The sequence below is a fragment of the Hemitrygon akajei genome, chromosome 24 (assembly GCF_048418815.1).
Source record: "Hemitrygon akajei chromosome 24, sHemAka1.3, whole genome shotgun sequence".
NCBI classification, from domain to species: domain Eukaryota; kingdom Metazoa; phylum Chordata; class Chondrichthyes; order Myliobatiformes; family Dasyatidae; genus Hemitrygon; species Hemitrygon akajei.
In genome coordinates this window covers 56,378,350-56,393,535 of record NC_133147.1, presented here as the reverse complement: position 1 = coordinate 56,393,535, position 15,186 = coordinate 56,378,350, and the positions used below count along the sequence as shown (strand labels likewise).

At 40.9% G+C, this 15,186-nt stretch overlaps 1 protein-coding gene across 1 annotated transcript in view; it reads left to right on the top strand.

Moving 5' to 3' along the window:
• The first annotated feature begins 4,342 nt into the window (after positions 1 to 4,342).
• The window catches only part of LOC140715760 (uncharacterized), a 30,082-nt gene continuing 19,238 nt past the window's right edge, over positions 4,343 to 15,186 (top strand). The window contains exons 1-2 of the mRNA XM_073028131.1: positions 4,343 to 4,403; positions 12,543 to 12,836. Of these exons, the coding sequence (XP_072884232.1) occupies positions 4,343 to 4,403; positions 12,543 to 12,836 (355 nt within the window). The remainder of the gene's footprint in view (positions 4,404 to 12,542; positions 12,837 to 15,186) is intronic.

The window sequence follows — 15,186 nt, the reverse complement described above, 5'->3', positions numbered from 1 at the left end:
GCGTCCCCGATGATTGGTGCTGATTTCCTGCGACAGTTCTTTGTGCAGATATGTTTCGTGGTGTTGAGGACTTTACCCATGATAGACTGGGCATATCCAATCCTTTTTCTAGGATCTTCCGTTCAAGGTTGTCCATGATTTCGGTGGCTGGAATTCAGAATTTCGTCAAAGTTCTAGATGTAATGCCGAAACTTTACGTACTCTAAAGAAAGTAGAGGTTCTGCAGTGCTTCTTCGTAATTAAAGTCTGGTTCATTGATCTCTCGTTTCCTCCTTCTGTAATGCTTTGTTGTTATGGCACGCTTTAGCCATATTTTTAATCTCTCTCCTGTACGCTGAGTCGTCACCACTTTTCATGCGCTCTACGATCATGGTATTGTCAGTAAATTTGAATGTGACGTTGAAGCTGTGCATAACCATACACTCATACGTGTAAATTGAGTAGCGCAGGGGTCTGCGCTCAGAGCCTTGTGCTGCACCATTGTTGGACCATAAGACCATAAGAATAGGTGCAGAGGCAGGCCATTTAATCATGCTCTTTAAACCCGCTCTTTAATCATGGGGTTGTCCAATTCTTCCAGTTATCCCCATTCCCCTGGTTCCTCCCCATACCCTTTGATGCCCTGGCTAATCAACAATTGATTGCACTCTGTCTTAAATACACCCAATGACCTGGCCACCACAGTTGCTCATGGCAAAAAATGTCCACAGATTTACCACCTTCTGACTAAACTAATTTCTCCGCATCTCATTTCTTCGATCCTGAATTCTTTCCTTCTTGTCCTATAATCCCCTACTATGGGAAATAATGCTGCCATATCTAATCTGTTCAGGCTTTTTAACACTTGGAATGTTTCCATGGGATCCCCCCTCATTTTCTAATCTCTGGAGAATACAGCGCAAGAGCTGCCAGACTTTTCTCATGCGGTAAGCCTTTCATTCCTGGAATCATTCTCGAGAATCTTCTCTGAACCCTCTCCAATGTCAGTATATTCTTTCTAAAAATAAGGAGCCCAAACCAACACACAATAGACCAATTGTGGTCTCACGAGTGCCTTATAGGGCCTCAACATCACATTCCAACTCTTTTATTCTATACAACTACAAATGAATGCCAAGATTGCACCCGCCTTCTTAACAATTGACTCAACCTGGAGATTAACCTTTAGGGTATCTTACACAAGGGCTCTCAAGTCCTTCTGCATCTCTGCATTTTGAATTCTCTCCCCATCTATATAACAGTTTGTCCATTTATTTCCTCCAAGGTGCATAACCATGTACTTTCCAACGTTGTATTTCATTTGCTACTTCTTTGCCCATTTTTCTTTAGTACCTAAGTTTCTCTGCAGGCTCTCTATTTCGTCAGCACCACCCGTACCTCTATTACTGTTTGTATCATCGGCAACTTTAGCCACAAATCCATTAAAATCGTAGTCCAAATCATTGACATACTCGTAAAAAGCAGCAGACCCGACAGTGAACCCTGTGGAACTCGACTGGTAACTAGCAGCTAGCCAGAATAGGATACCTTTACTTCCACTCTGTTTTCTGCCGACCATCCTATTCTGCACCCACACTAATAACTTGCCTATAATTCCATGGGCTCTTATGTTGCTTTGCAGCTTCGTGTGTGGCACCTTGTCAAAGGCCTTCTGAAAGTCCAAGTACACTATGTCTACTGCTACTCCTTTGTCTACTCTGCTTGTAATTTTTTTAACAAATGCAGTAGGTTTGTCAGCCAAGATTTTCCAATCAGGAAACTATGCTGGCTTTGGCCTATCCTGTCAGGTGCCTCCAGGTACTCCATAATCTCATCCCTAACTATGGATTCAAACAGCTTCCCAACCGCTGATGTCAGGCTAACAGGTCTAAAGTTTCCTTTCTGCTGTCTCCCACCCTTGGTAAGTACTGGAGTAATATTTACATTTTTCCAGTTATCCAGTACAATGTGAAAATCTATTGGTTCTTGAAAGATTAACGTTAATGCCTCCGCAATCTCTCCAGCTACTTCCTTCAGAACTCGAGGGTGCATTCCATCAGTTCCAGGAGATTTATCCACCCTCAGACCATTAAGCTTCCTGAGCACCTTCTCAGTCGTAATTTTCACTGCACAAACTTCACTTCCCTGACACTCTGGAATGTCCAGTATACTGCAGACATCTTCCACTGTGAAGACTGATACAAAATACGTATTCAGTTCTTCTGCCACCTCTGCATCTCTTTTACAGTATCTCCAGCTTCATTTTGTATTGGTCCTATATCTGCCCTCAACTCTTTTTTACCCTTTATGTACTTTAAAAAGCTTTTAATATATTTGATATTAGTCGCCAGCTTCCTCTCATAATTCATCTTCTCCTTCCAAATGACCTTCTGCAAGTTTTTAAAAGCTCTCCAATCCTCTATCTTCCCACTAGCTCTGGATTCCTTGTCTGCCCTTTCTTTGCTTTTACTTTGGCTCTGACTTCAGCCATGGTAGTATTCATCTTCCCTTTGAAACATTCTTCTTATTTCAAATAGATCTGCCTTGCACTTCCCTCATTTTTCACAGAAACCCGAGCCATTGCTGCTCTACTGTCCTTCCTGCAAATGTCCCTTTCCAGTTAACTTCGGCCAACTCCTCTTTCATGTCATTGTAAGTTCCTTTATTCCACTAAAATACAGACACATTTGATTTTATTTTTCCCTCTCAAATTTCTGTGTCAACACAATCATATTGTGATCACTATTTCCTAGGTGATCATTAATCTTAAGCTGTCTTATTACCTCAGGATAATTGCACAACACCCAATCCAACATAGCCTATCCCCTCATGGAGTCAACAACAAGTTGTTCTAAAAAAACATCCCTTAGACATTCTACCGATTCTGTCTCTTGATGTCCAGTACTGATATGGTTTTCCCAATCCACTTACATGTTAAAATCCCCAATTCTTATCATGATATTGCCTTTGTGAGACACCTTTTCTATCTCCTGCTGCAATTTGTAATCCACATCCCGGTTGCTGTTTCGAGGCCTGTATACAACTGCCACTGGGGTCATTTTACCCTTGCTATTTCTTAACTCAACCCATAGAGTCTCTACACCTTCAAATCCTATGTCATCTCTTTCCAATGATTTAAAATTAAAACACAGAGCCACACACCTCCTCTGCCTACTAACCTATCTTTTCGATAGATCATATATCCTCAGACGTTCAGCTTCCAATGACAGTCAGTCTTCAGTTAGTCAGATGGCCACAAGGTCATATTTGCCAATCTGGAGCTGAATTTCATGATCGTCTGTTTTATTCCTTATGCTGCCTGCATTCAAATACAACACTTTCAGTCCAGTATGTGTTGCTTTCTATTCTTTTAACTGTACCATGCCTCGATTGCCCTGTAACTCATGACACTGGCTTTGGTTAAGCCTCATATCCTGCCTATTCTTTCTATAATTTATGTTGCACACTATCTTTGATTATTTTAGTTTTCTCCTTCCTCAGCCCCATCACTCCGCTTCCCATCCCCTGCCAAATTAGTTTAAACACTCCCTAACAGCTCTCTTCAATGTGCCTGCTAGGATATTGGACTCCCTTTGGTTCAGGTGTAACCCGTCCTTTTTGTACAGGTTGCTCTTCCCCCAGAAGAGGCCCCAGTGATTCAGGAATCTAAAGCCCTGCCCCCTACAGCAGACTACCTGCCTCACATTAATACACCTGATCATGAGAGTCATGGCTCACTAACACGTGGCATAGGCAGCAATCCTGAGATTACTACCCCAGAGGTTCTGCCTTTCAGCTTCCTAACTAACTCCCTGAATTGTCTCTTTACGACCTCCTTCTTTTTCTACATATGTCGTTGTTATCAACATGTACCAAGACATCTGGCTGGTCACCAGCTCCCTTCAGCCAGTCCGAGACATCCTATAACATGGCACGGGGGTGGCAACACACCATGCAGTATCTCTATCAGGCTGACAGAACTCCTGTCTGTTCCCCTCACTCTAGAATCCCCTGTGACTACTGCATTCCTCTTCCCATTCTGCATCACGGATCCAGGCTCATTGCCAGAGATCCGATGGCTGCAGTTGTCATTTATCAGGTCATCCCCCGAACAGCATCTAACAGAAGATAACAATTACTGAGAGGGTGGCCACAGGGGTGCTCTCTACTATCTGAGCTCTTTTCCCTTGCTTCCCTAACCGTCACTCACTTATCTAACTCCTGCAGCCTCGGGGTGATGAACTCCCTGTAGCTCTTCTCTCTCTCCAGTTCACTCTCCCTAATGAACTTTAGGTCATTGAACAGCAGCTCCAGATCCCTAACAGAGTCTCTCAGGAGCTGCATCTCGGCGCAGCTGGCGCAGATGGTGCTATCTGGGAGACTGGAAGATTCCCTGGATTTCCACATCCGTTACCCAGAGCAAAGTATTAATCCTACCTTCATACTCTCTGTTCCTCCAAAAAATGCAAAGAAAAACCAAAAACGAAGTCCACTTACCCACTTACCTTGTCGAAGCCCCCTTTCTCCGAAACCTCGATGAGAAAAAGCCTGTTGCTTCTACTCTCATCACTGGCCCACTCCCAACAATGGTCGCTCCGCTTATCCCTTCTGTACATCTATTTGGTTTGTTGAGCTTAGTTGCCCCCTCTAAAATGTCCTGCACAAAATAGCCGTTGATGGAAATCGAGGAGGAGATATTGCTGCCAATTTGAATTTGGAAGTACAAGTGAAGAAATGGAGGATACAATTGCACAACGAGGCCAAGGTCTTGATTAGTTTTGTGCTGGTGATGGTATCGAGGGCGGAGTTGTAGTCGAAAAGAATATCCTTATGTGTGCAAATGTGTTGTTCAGATGTTCTTGGGTTGCGTGAAGAGCCAATGACATGGCCTCTGATGTGGACCTGTTGCTCCGCTATCCAAATTGGGCGCATATTAGAATAACTATGTAGTTACTTAAGAGAACCACACCTCTTAACCTTTATTGATTTCTCGCTGCATTTATTGATATGGAAGAGGATTTCCCATGGGAAGTTCTGTAAGATCTTCTCCCAAGTTTCATCATGTATCTCGTGGTATATTTTTCTGGACTGTGATAAAAATCCAAGGCAGTTAAATGTTTCTACCGGCTATTTCCACGCGTTTCCATGCCATAACTATTACGTCATCTCCCACTCCCATTCCCCAGCCTACAAATACATACCCCGCCCAGTCTCCATGCAGCTAATGGCAGTCTTCTGCCACTTATTCCAGGTTCATCACCTACAGCCTATTTATTCCCTTATCACCTCCAGCTCTTTTTCACGATTTGGAGGTGGGTGTTGGTTCTGGGTCTTCACAGGAGCCTTGGTGGGCAGGAGAGCTGTCGGCGATGTGTCCCAGACCATAGAGGTTGGGGCGCTGTGCTGGAGCCTAGAGGTGTTGTATTAGTTGGAACCGAGAGCAGTGCCCTGGGGGAGCTTGAGGATTTGTTGCTGAACTACTGAGGGGTGAGCCGATCAGAGGTTGGCAGCTGGGGAGAAATGGGTGGTTGTGAAGGGAGAAGTAAAGGGAATGAGGAGATAGTCAGGGGACGGATGAATGAAAACCGAGACAAAGGGAGTAAAAGAATAAAAATGGTAGTGGAGAGCGCTCTGAAAGTGAGGAAGATGAACGAGATCAGAGTGAAGGTGTTGTCATAATAAGATTTAATGAGAAGGCTTAAGGAAACATGCAAAAAATTAACCTGTTGGTGCTAACAACAACACTGGCAAATAAGATAGTGGAAATAGTATTTGCAAAAGTCCTTAATGATGGCAACCTATTGGTAAGATATGCGAATAAGGAACAGCTTTAGAAAGCGCTCAAATTAAGAGAGATAGGAAAACGTAAGGTGGAATACACAGGATGGGAGCACGAAATGGTGGTGGATGTAAAGAAGTGATCACGGGGGGTACCAATGAGTATAAATATGGAGGAGTTGAAGAGGAATATCAAAGGAGGAAAAGTAATGAATGCTCAAAGACTGAAAACAACAAAGGAGGGAGTTGAACAAGGAAAGTGAATCGGTGTTGATTGGATTTGAAGAAGGAGTGCCAGGGAAAGTGTTCCTGGGTTTCAGGGGTTACCCAGTAAGCGTGTATGTGTCAAATCCATTGAGGTGCTATAATTGTCAAAGGTTTGAACACATAGCTAAAAACTGTAGTAGGCAGAGGAGACGTGCTGGATATGGGGGTGATCATGAATATGGAAAGTGTGGAACAGGAGTGCAACCAAAATGCTGTAATTGTGGAGGAGCTCATAATGTGGCATATAGTGGGTGCGAGGTTAAGAGACGGGAGAATAAAATTCAAGAAGTATGAGTGAAAAGAAAGATCACTTATGCAGAAGCTGTAAGTATGTCAAGAGAACAGAATAATGCTTGTAATGAACAGGGAGCAAGAGGAATGTGAGAGATGCAACAAAGAACAAATGATGGTATTTATGTTGACAAAAAGGCTCTAGTAACATTCATTGCAGGAGTGATTAATAGTACAGAGGAGGTAAAGTCAAAAAGTGAAAAATTCACCTGGTTGTCAAACCAGCAATGAACCATTTAGGGTTAGTAGGATTGACATGGGAAGAAGTGATGGAGAACATCACTTATCAGTCAAACCAGGAATTGTCATGGATTGGTTAATACTAATTATGGTGATTCTTTTGCAATGGAATGCAAGGAACTTACTGACCAATAGTCAGGAGTTCAAGCAGTTTATTAAAGAAATCGTTATAAAACCGGATGCAGCGTGTATTCAGGAGACTTGGTTGAAACCAACTTTAGACTTTGCAGTATATGGATATACAATGATAAGAAAATATAGAAATCTAGGGAGAGGAGGGCGTTGTGCTATATTAGTCGAACAAGGTATACCATATAGGGTACTCAAAAAGGGAGATGATCAGGAATACATAGTGGTGGAAGTGTGGGAGAAAGAGGAGTAAGTGGTTATAGTTAACTAATACAATTCATGTAAAAGGTTGGATTTGGACAGCCTAGTGAGGATACAAGGTTAAAACAGACATATAGTAGTGATGTTTGCAGATTTCAATGCTCACAGCACAATATAGGGGGATTAATTTACAGATTCAAATGGAAAGGTAATTGCAGATTTGATGGAAGAAAAGGATTTAGTATGTATGAATGATGGTCGAGGAACAAGGATAAACATAACAACAGGAACTAAGTCAGTATTAAATATGACATTAGTGTTTAATACCTTGGCTGGAGTTAGTAACTGGGGAGTTTGCACTGCTTCAACAGTAGGCAGCGATCACTACCCAGTTTCATGATCAGTGGGTGTAAGATCAGGTGGTGGAATCCCAAAGTGGGTGTTTGGAAAAGCAGATTGGAGTAAGTTCCAGAAGTTGAGTGAACAAGCATTGACAAGGATTGACATTTCTGGAAATATAGATGAATTAAAAAGTCAGGTGACTTCAGCAATTATTATGGCAGCAGAAAGATCTATACCCAGGAGTAAAAATAAGATGAATAGAAAACTGGGACCATGGTGAACAGAGTAATGTTGTCAGGCTGTATAAAAAAAAAACAGAAATAGAGTGTTCAGACTAGTTAAAAGAACCCATAATATGCAGCATTTGATTCAATATAAGAAGGTGCAGGCAGTGATGAGAAGAACTATACATCAAGTTAAAAGGGCAAGTTGGAGGAGTTTTTGCAACAAAATAGGACGAATGACACCTGTGGGAGAGGTATGGGGAATGATTAAGAGGATGGGAGGAGATAGAAGGGAATGGGAATATCCAGTAATGATATCTGAGGAGGAAACAGCAGTCTCCAGTAGGGATAAGGCTGAAATCATGGCCATGTCATCTGTAAAGATACATAGTTCAAAAACATTTGACTAAAGAGTGGAGAAGGAGAAGGGAAAGAACAATGAGTCAACTCCCAGTTGTGTTAAACAGGAGGGAAGAAACTGATGATATAATTGATGACGTTGGCAGAGATGGTGAGAGCAATAAAGATATCGAGACTAACCTCCCCAGGGACAGATCTGATGTGCTATATAATGCTAAAAATTCCAGGGGAAGGAGCGCTCTTGAAGTTGCTGCATCTTTACAACAGAGTGTGGGAGGGGGAAGATTACCAAGTGCATGGAAAGAAGCAGTAGTAATTCCAATAAGGAAAACTGGCAAGGATCTGTCAAAACCCACTAGCTACAGGCCAATAGCATTAACATCAAATATATGCAAGATAATGGAAAGGATGATAACAGAAAAGTCATCGTATGATCTTGAGAAGAGGGGAATGTTGGCAAGTTATCAGAGTGGTTTTAGGAAGGGAAGGAATTCCATGGACTCAGTGATAAAGCTAGAGACTCTATTTGGGCATAGAGTTAGAGGACCTTTAGCTTTATTAAAAGAACAGTGGATTAGTAAGGAAGTACACACTAATTTGTTGGACTATGTTTTGAAATTTAAGGACAGGTTACATAAAGTTTGTAGCTTAGCCAAGGAACATTTAAAATTGGCTCAGGAGAAAATGAAAACTTGGTATGATAAAGAAGGTAGGATGAGGATGTTTAAGCTTGGAGATAAAGTGCTGGTTCTTTTCCCAGTGCAAATGAATCCTTTACAAGCTAGATTTCATGGTCCTTATGAAATTGTGTCTAAAATCAATTATGTGGATTACCTGATAAAAACATCAGATCGTAGAAGGCCAACACAACTTTGCCATATAAATATGATAAAACCATATTATGAGAAGCAATCTGATACTGTGACTGTTGTGGTTAATGATAATGAATTTGATTTAACTAGGAACATGATAGATGATTCATCTGAATTTCATTCTAAATCAAACATTGTTTCTGTCAGGTTACCAAATTCAACCATTCTGGAAAATATTGATGGGAAACTAGCACATTTACAGCCAGAGCAGAAACAGCAGATGAAGAAATTAATTTTTAAATATAAGGATTTGTTTCCAGATGTTTCGAGAAGGACGACTATAGATTCACATGATGTAGATGTTGGATATGCCAAACCTATTAAACAACACCCATATAGGATGAACATAGAAAAATGTGAACTTGCTGAGAAAGAAATTAAATATATGTTAGAGAATAATATTATTAGACCTTCTAACTCGAACTGGAGTTCACCTTGTGTTATGGTGCCAAAACCAGATGGTAATATTAGGTTTTGTACGGACTATAGGAAGGTGAATGCTGTAACGAAAACAGATGCATATCGAATTCCTAGAGTAGATGATTGTGTAGATAAAGTTGGAAAAGCAAAGTTCCTTATAAAGATTGATTTATTGAAAGGGTATTGGTGTGTTCCACTAACGGACAGAGGTAGAGAGATTTCTGCATTTGTAACTCCATCTGGGCTATATGAATATAATGTTCTTCCATTTGGGATGAAGAATGCCCCAGGTACTTTCCAGAGGATGATTAACTCTGTGATTCAGAGATTGAAAGACACAGATGCTTATATTGATGATTTAGTGACAGGAAATGATACTTGGGAAGCACACATTATTGCGGTGGAGAAATTGTTTGAAAGGCTTTCAAAAGCTAACTTAACTATTAATTTAGCTAAGAGTGAATTCGGACATGCCACTGTGGCTTACCTTGGTTATGTTTTGGGTCAACGTAAGGTAGCTCCTGTTCAGGCAAAAGTTCGGGCAATTTTAGAGATTCCCACTCCAACGGGAAAAAAAACTCTCAGAAGATTCTTGGGAATGGTAGGTTATTATTGAAAATTTTGTAAGAATTTTCCTAATGTTGCCCTTCCATTAATTAACCCTTTGCAGAAGAATGAGAAGATTGTGTGGACAGTGCCTTGTCAAGAAGCATTTGAAAAGTTGAAAACTATGATATGTCAACAACCTGTGCTCAAGGCATCTGACTTTGAAAAACCTTTTTCATTAGCTGTAGATGCTAGTGATGAGGCTGCAGGAGCAGTATTAATGTAAAGGAATGAGGGTGATGAAGTTGATCATCCAGTAGCTTACTTTTCTAAGAAATTTAATAAGCATCAAAGAAACTATTCGACAATAGAGAAGGAATTGTTATCTCTTGTTTTAGCTTTATAACATTTTGACATATATGTTGGTACAACTCAAAAACCACTTATTGTTTACATTGATCATAATCCGTTGGTGTTTCTGAGTAAGATGAAAAACAAAAACAGAAGGTTATTAAATTGGAATTTGATGTTACAAGAGTACAATTTTGTGATAACTCATATTAGAGGTGAAGATAATGTGCTTGCTGATTGTCTATCTTGAAGTTGAATGTACAATGTAATTTTTTTTTGGAGTAGTTTTTTACAATTGTAACACTCCTACTGTATTGTAAGTTGTAAGACGTTATATGATGATACTATGCATACTGTGTATGTTATAAAATTTATACATTTGTTTTTTTCCTTGTAAACAATTGTTAAAATTTTGTTCTTGACAGACCAAAGTTTTTTTTTGGTGGGAGGTGTTACGTACCCATGGGTATCTTGTACTTGTCACGTGACAGTGGTGTTGAAGCTATACTGGACTTAAGGTAGTGGTCTTGTGATGTTGGAGTGACGTCATTTTCCCGCCAGTAGAGGTCATGTGACAGGTTTTCTTTACAGGGTATAAGAGGAGGACCCCTCCCTGTGAGGAGGGGCTGTTCGTGGCTGGATTTGCCATTTTGACTCCATGCCACTGCGTGGTCCAATATTATGACACAGTTTGGTTGAAAGATGGAATTTTAATTAATGACTAAAGTTTAAAAGATCATTGCCGGCAGTTTCTTCATAATACTGCGAGTTAAAAATCAGTGGAGAGTGAAGATCGGAGTTCGGGAGCTAAAAGATCGAGGAAAGTCAATTTCGACGGTGAAACAGGTTCGACCTTGTTTGATCCTCATTCGGAAGGAATTCGTTGGCTGTCCACGTGTTAATCCCTGCGAAATATAGCAGAAAGGATTGGGTAGAGTTTTCTAAAGGAAAGGTCAGTGCCTTTAAGCCGTTTCATTTTCATCTTCGTAAATTCTCCGGGAAAAGTATAGTTCGACTGGGAACCGCAACAACGCGGCGTGAAAGAGAATTTAAATCGTTCAAAAAGTCACTCCTTCAATGGACTGTAAGCATTTTGAACTTTTGCAGTACTACTTTGAAGAACTGTTTTTACAACATCGCTTTAAGAACTGTGTTCGCTTTATTCCTTTAAGAACTGTTTAAGCTGCCACACAGCAGCTGGTTTCCGGTTACGTTAGTGGTTTGTTTACTTTGGCGGGTTTGTTTTTCAGTGCTTAATAAATGTTTTATTTGTTATTAAAAAAAACCCTGCCTCACTTATATATTTATTATTGCTGAATCCGTAACACTTCCTATATTTCTGCCTTCTCTAAAACAGGCACGAGCAGCAATCGTGCAGGTCTGTCAGTACCTCCTGCTGAACACATTTTTTTTCTTTTACCTTAGCTGTCAGCCTGTGGTTTTGTATTGCCACATGCTTCTGTCCCCGCTCCTGCTCTACTCCGGACCCTGTATTACAGAATACTCCGTCTCTCATCTGTTTCTCATTATTACTTCTATTCCTGCCAACTGACTGAGTAGGCTACGGTCAATTATGGATAACTCTGAACATCCTCTACATAGCACCATCCAGAGACAGAGAAGCAGTTTCAGTGACAGGTTACTATCGATGCAATGCTCCTCAGACAGGATGAAGAGGTCAATACTCCCCAATGCCATTAGGCTTTACAATTCTACCGCCAGGACTTAAGAACTTTTTAAAAGCTATTATTAATGCTTTTTGAGATGGTGATTTGATGCATATCATATTTTTTTACTGAGTTAAGTATTGTATGTAATTAGTTTTGCTACAACAAGTGTATGGGACATTGGAAAAAAGTTGAATTTCCCCATGGGGATGAATAAAGTATCTATCTATCTATCTATCTATCTATCTATCTATCTATCTATCTATCTATCTATCTATCTATCTATCTATCTATCTGGGTCTCATTGTGCTGCACCTGTCATCTGTCTCTCTGTTTATTTCTCAGTGTATTTCAGTCCTGGATTTTCACCTGTTTGTTGTCAGATTGTGCCAGTGAGTTTTCCTGAGCCATTCCAGCATTGATATCTGAACTCTGTCTGTCTCAATATCGACTCTCTCCGTTGCCCGATTCTGGATTTCTCTGGCAATTTTAGTCTCCTCCTGAACTTTGACGACGACTTTGTTGCCCCCAACCCCCGGATTTGCTACTCTGGAAATATTATAGTGCGCACTGTATGTGGTCTGTGGTTGGATCTCTGCTTCAGCTTCCTGACAATGTAATAACTCTGGAGGTGCAATCATTTAACTTAGCAAAGCTTTCTTGTGGATCATTCATTCAAGTATACAGACATACCACACTTATTGCCTCCAGGAAATACTATTTCTGCAAATACATCTTCAGATGGGGCAAGTTATATAATGGTAATTATGCATGAGAAATATATAGTTGCACACGAGTTTTGCGCGGGAGTTAATGAGAACATTGATTACGTATCTTGTACACAGTCTGAATCAATTCATTTTCTTTCCTTGCAGCTCGGCCACAAAAACCTCAAATATCAAGTAACAGACCTGATGAGGTCTATGTGTCAGATGAGTCGGTCATACTTACTTGTCAGAAAACTGATCAGGAATATTCCGGTGACACCTTTCGCCTGTACAACAATGGACTCCTAGTAAAGGAAAAGCTGTCACAGCGAAACAGCGCGACGTTCACCTTCGCAAACGGAGGAGTTGCTCCGTGGGATTACTCCTGTGATTACACGCGCACGGTGTCCGGTAGAACCATATCATCACCAGAAAGCAACAGAATAAAGATAACGGTCGTGGGTGAGTTATTTAATTTGTTCTCCAGTTCAACCAGGTGATATATGCTCTCGATTAGAACAATAATATTATGACTGAGAGGTCTAGTCTATGGTACAGCAAACAAAATTTACATTCACACTCACCTTGGTTTGACGCTTGTGTACTACGGCCAAGTATACCTCTTCCTTCAATCTTCCCGTTTCTCCTCGTGAATCACATTTTTTTTGCAGACATTCGGACATGATGGGCACAATTGAAAGTTTGATGTTCAAAGTAAGTTCATTATTGAAGTAAATATATGTCACCATATCCAACCCTGAGGTACAGGTTCTTGCGAGCACGTTCATAAAATCCACAGTAGAATATCAACCATAATCGAATCAATGAAAGACCATACCAATGTGGATGCTGAATCAGTGTGCAAAAGACAACAAATTCTAAATACAAAAAGAAATAATACGATTAATACAAAATCTACCTCTCAAGAACATGAGATGAAGTGTCATTGAAAGTGAGTTGATAGCCTGTGGAAATATTTCAAGGGCGGGGCAAGCGACGTTGAGGGAAGGTGTTCACTTTGGTTCAAGAGGCAGATGATTGACGGGTAGTAACTGTTTCTGAAGATAGTGGTGTGAATCCTGAGGGTCCTGTATATTCTTCCTGATTAAGCAGCGGGAAGTACGTAAGTGCTAGAGAGTGGCGTCTTTGATGATTGATGCTGATTTCCTGCGACAATTCTTCGTGCAGATATGTTTCATGGTGTTGAGGATTTTACCCGTGATAGACTGGGCATATCCAATCCTTTTTCTGGGATCTTCCGTTCAAGGTAGTCCATGATTTCGGTGGTTGGGATTCAGAAGTTTGTCAAAGTTCTAGATGTAATGCCAAAACTTTACGTACTCAAAAGCAAGTAGAGGTTCTGCAGTGCTTCTTCGTAATTAAAGTCTGGTTCATAGATCCCTCGTTTTCTCATTCTGTAATGCTTTGTTGTTATGGCACGCTTTAGCCATATTTTTAATCTCTCTCTTGTACGCTGAGTCGTCACCACTTTTCATGCGCTCTACGACCGTGGTATTGTCAGTAAATTTGAATGTGACGTTGAAGCTGTGCATAACCATACACTCATACGTGTAAATTGCATTGCACAGGGGTCTGCGCAGAGAGCCTTGTGCTGCACCGTTGTTGAACCATCAGACCATAAGAATAGGTGCAGAGGCTAATCAACAACTGATTTCACACTGCCTTAAATACACCCAATGACCTGGCCTCCACATTTGCTCATGGCAAAAAAAAACACAGATTTACCACCCTCTGACTAAAGTAATTTCTCCACATCTCATTTCTTTGATCCTGAATTCTTGCCCTCTTGTCCTATAATCCTCCACTATGGGAAATAATGCTGCCATATCTAATCTGTTCAGGCGTTTTAACACTTGGAATGTTTCCATGAGATCTCCCCTCATTCTTCTAAACTCTGGGGAATACAGCGCAAGAGCTGCCAGACTTTTCTCATGCGGTAAGCCTTTCATTCCTGGAATCAATCTCGCGAATCTTCTCTGAACCCTCTCCAATGTCAGTATATTCTTTCTAAAATAAGGAGCCCAAACCAGCACACAATGGACCAATTGTGGTCTCACGAGTGCCTTATAGGTCCTCAACATCACATTCCAACTCTTATATTCTATACAACTACAAATGAATGCGAAGATTGCACCCGCCTTCTTAACAACTGACTCAACCTGGAGATTAACCTTTAGGGTATCTTACACAAGGGCTCTCAAATCCTTCTGCATCTCTGCATTTTGAATTCTCTCCCCATCTATATAACGGTTTGTCCATTTATTTCCTCCAAGGTGCATAACCATGTACTTTCCAACGTTGTATTTCATTTGCTACTTCTTTGCCCATTTTTCTTAAGTATCTAAGTGTCTCTGCAGGCTCTCTATTTCCTCAGCACCACCCGTTCCTCTACCACTGTTTGTATCATCGGCAACTTTAGCCACAAATCCATTAAAATCGTAGTCCAAATCATTGACATAATCATAAAACGCAGCAGTCCCAACACCGACCCCTGTGGAATTCAACTGGTAACTATCAGCCAGCCGGAGTAGGATACCTTTACTCCCACTCTGTTTTCTGCCGACCAGCCTATTCTGCACCCACGCTAGTAACTTGCCTATAATTCCATGGGCTCTTATGTTGCTTTGCAGCCTCGTGTGTGGCACCTTGTCAAAGGCCTTCTGAAAGTCCAAGTACACTACGTCTACTGCAACTCTGTTGTCTACTCTGCTTGTAGTTTTTTTTTTACACACAAACGCAGTAGGTTTGTCAGGCAAGATTTTCCAATCAGGAAACTATGCTGGCTTTGGCC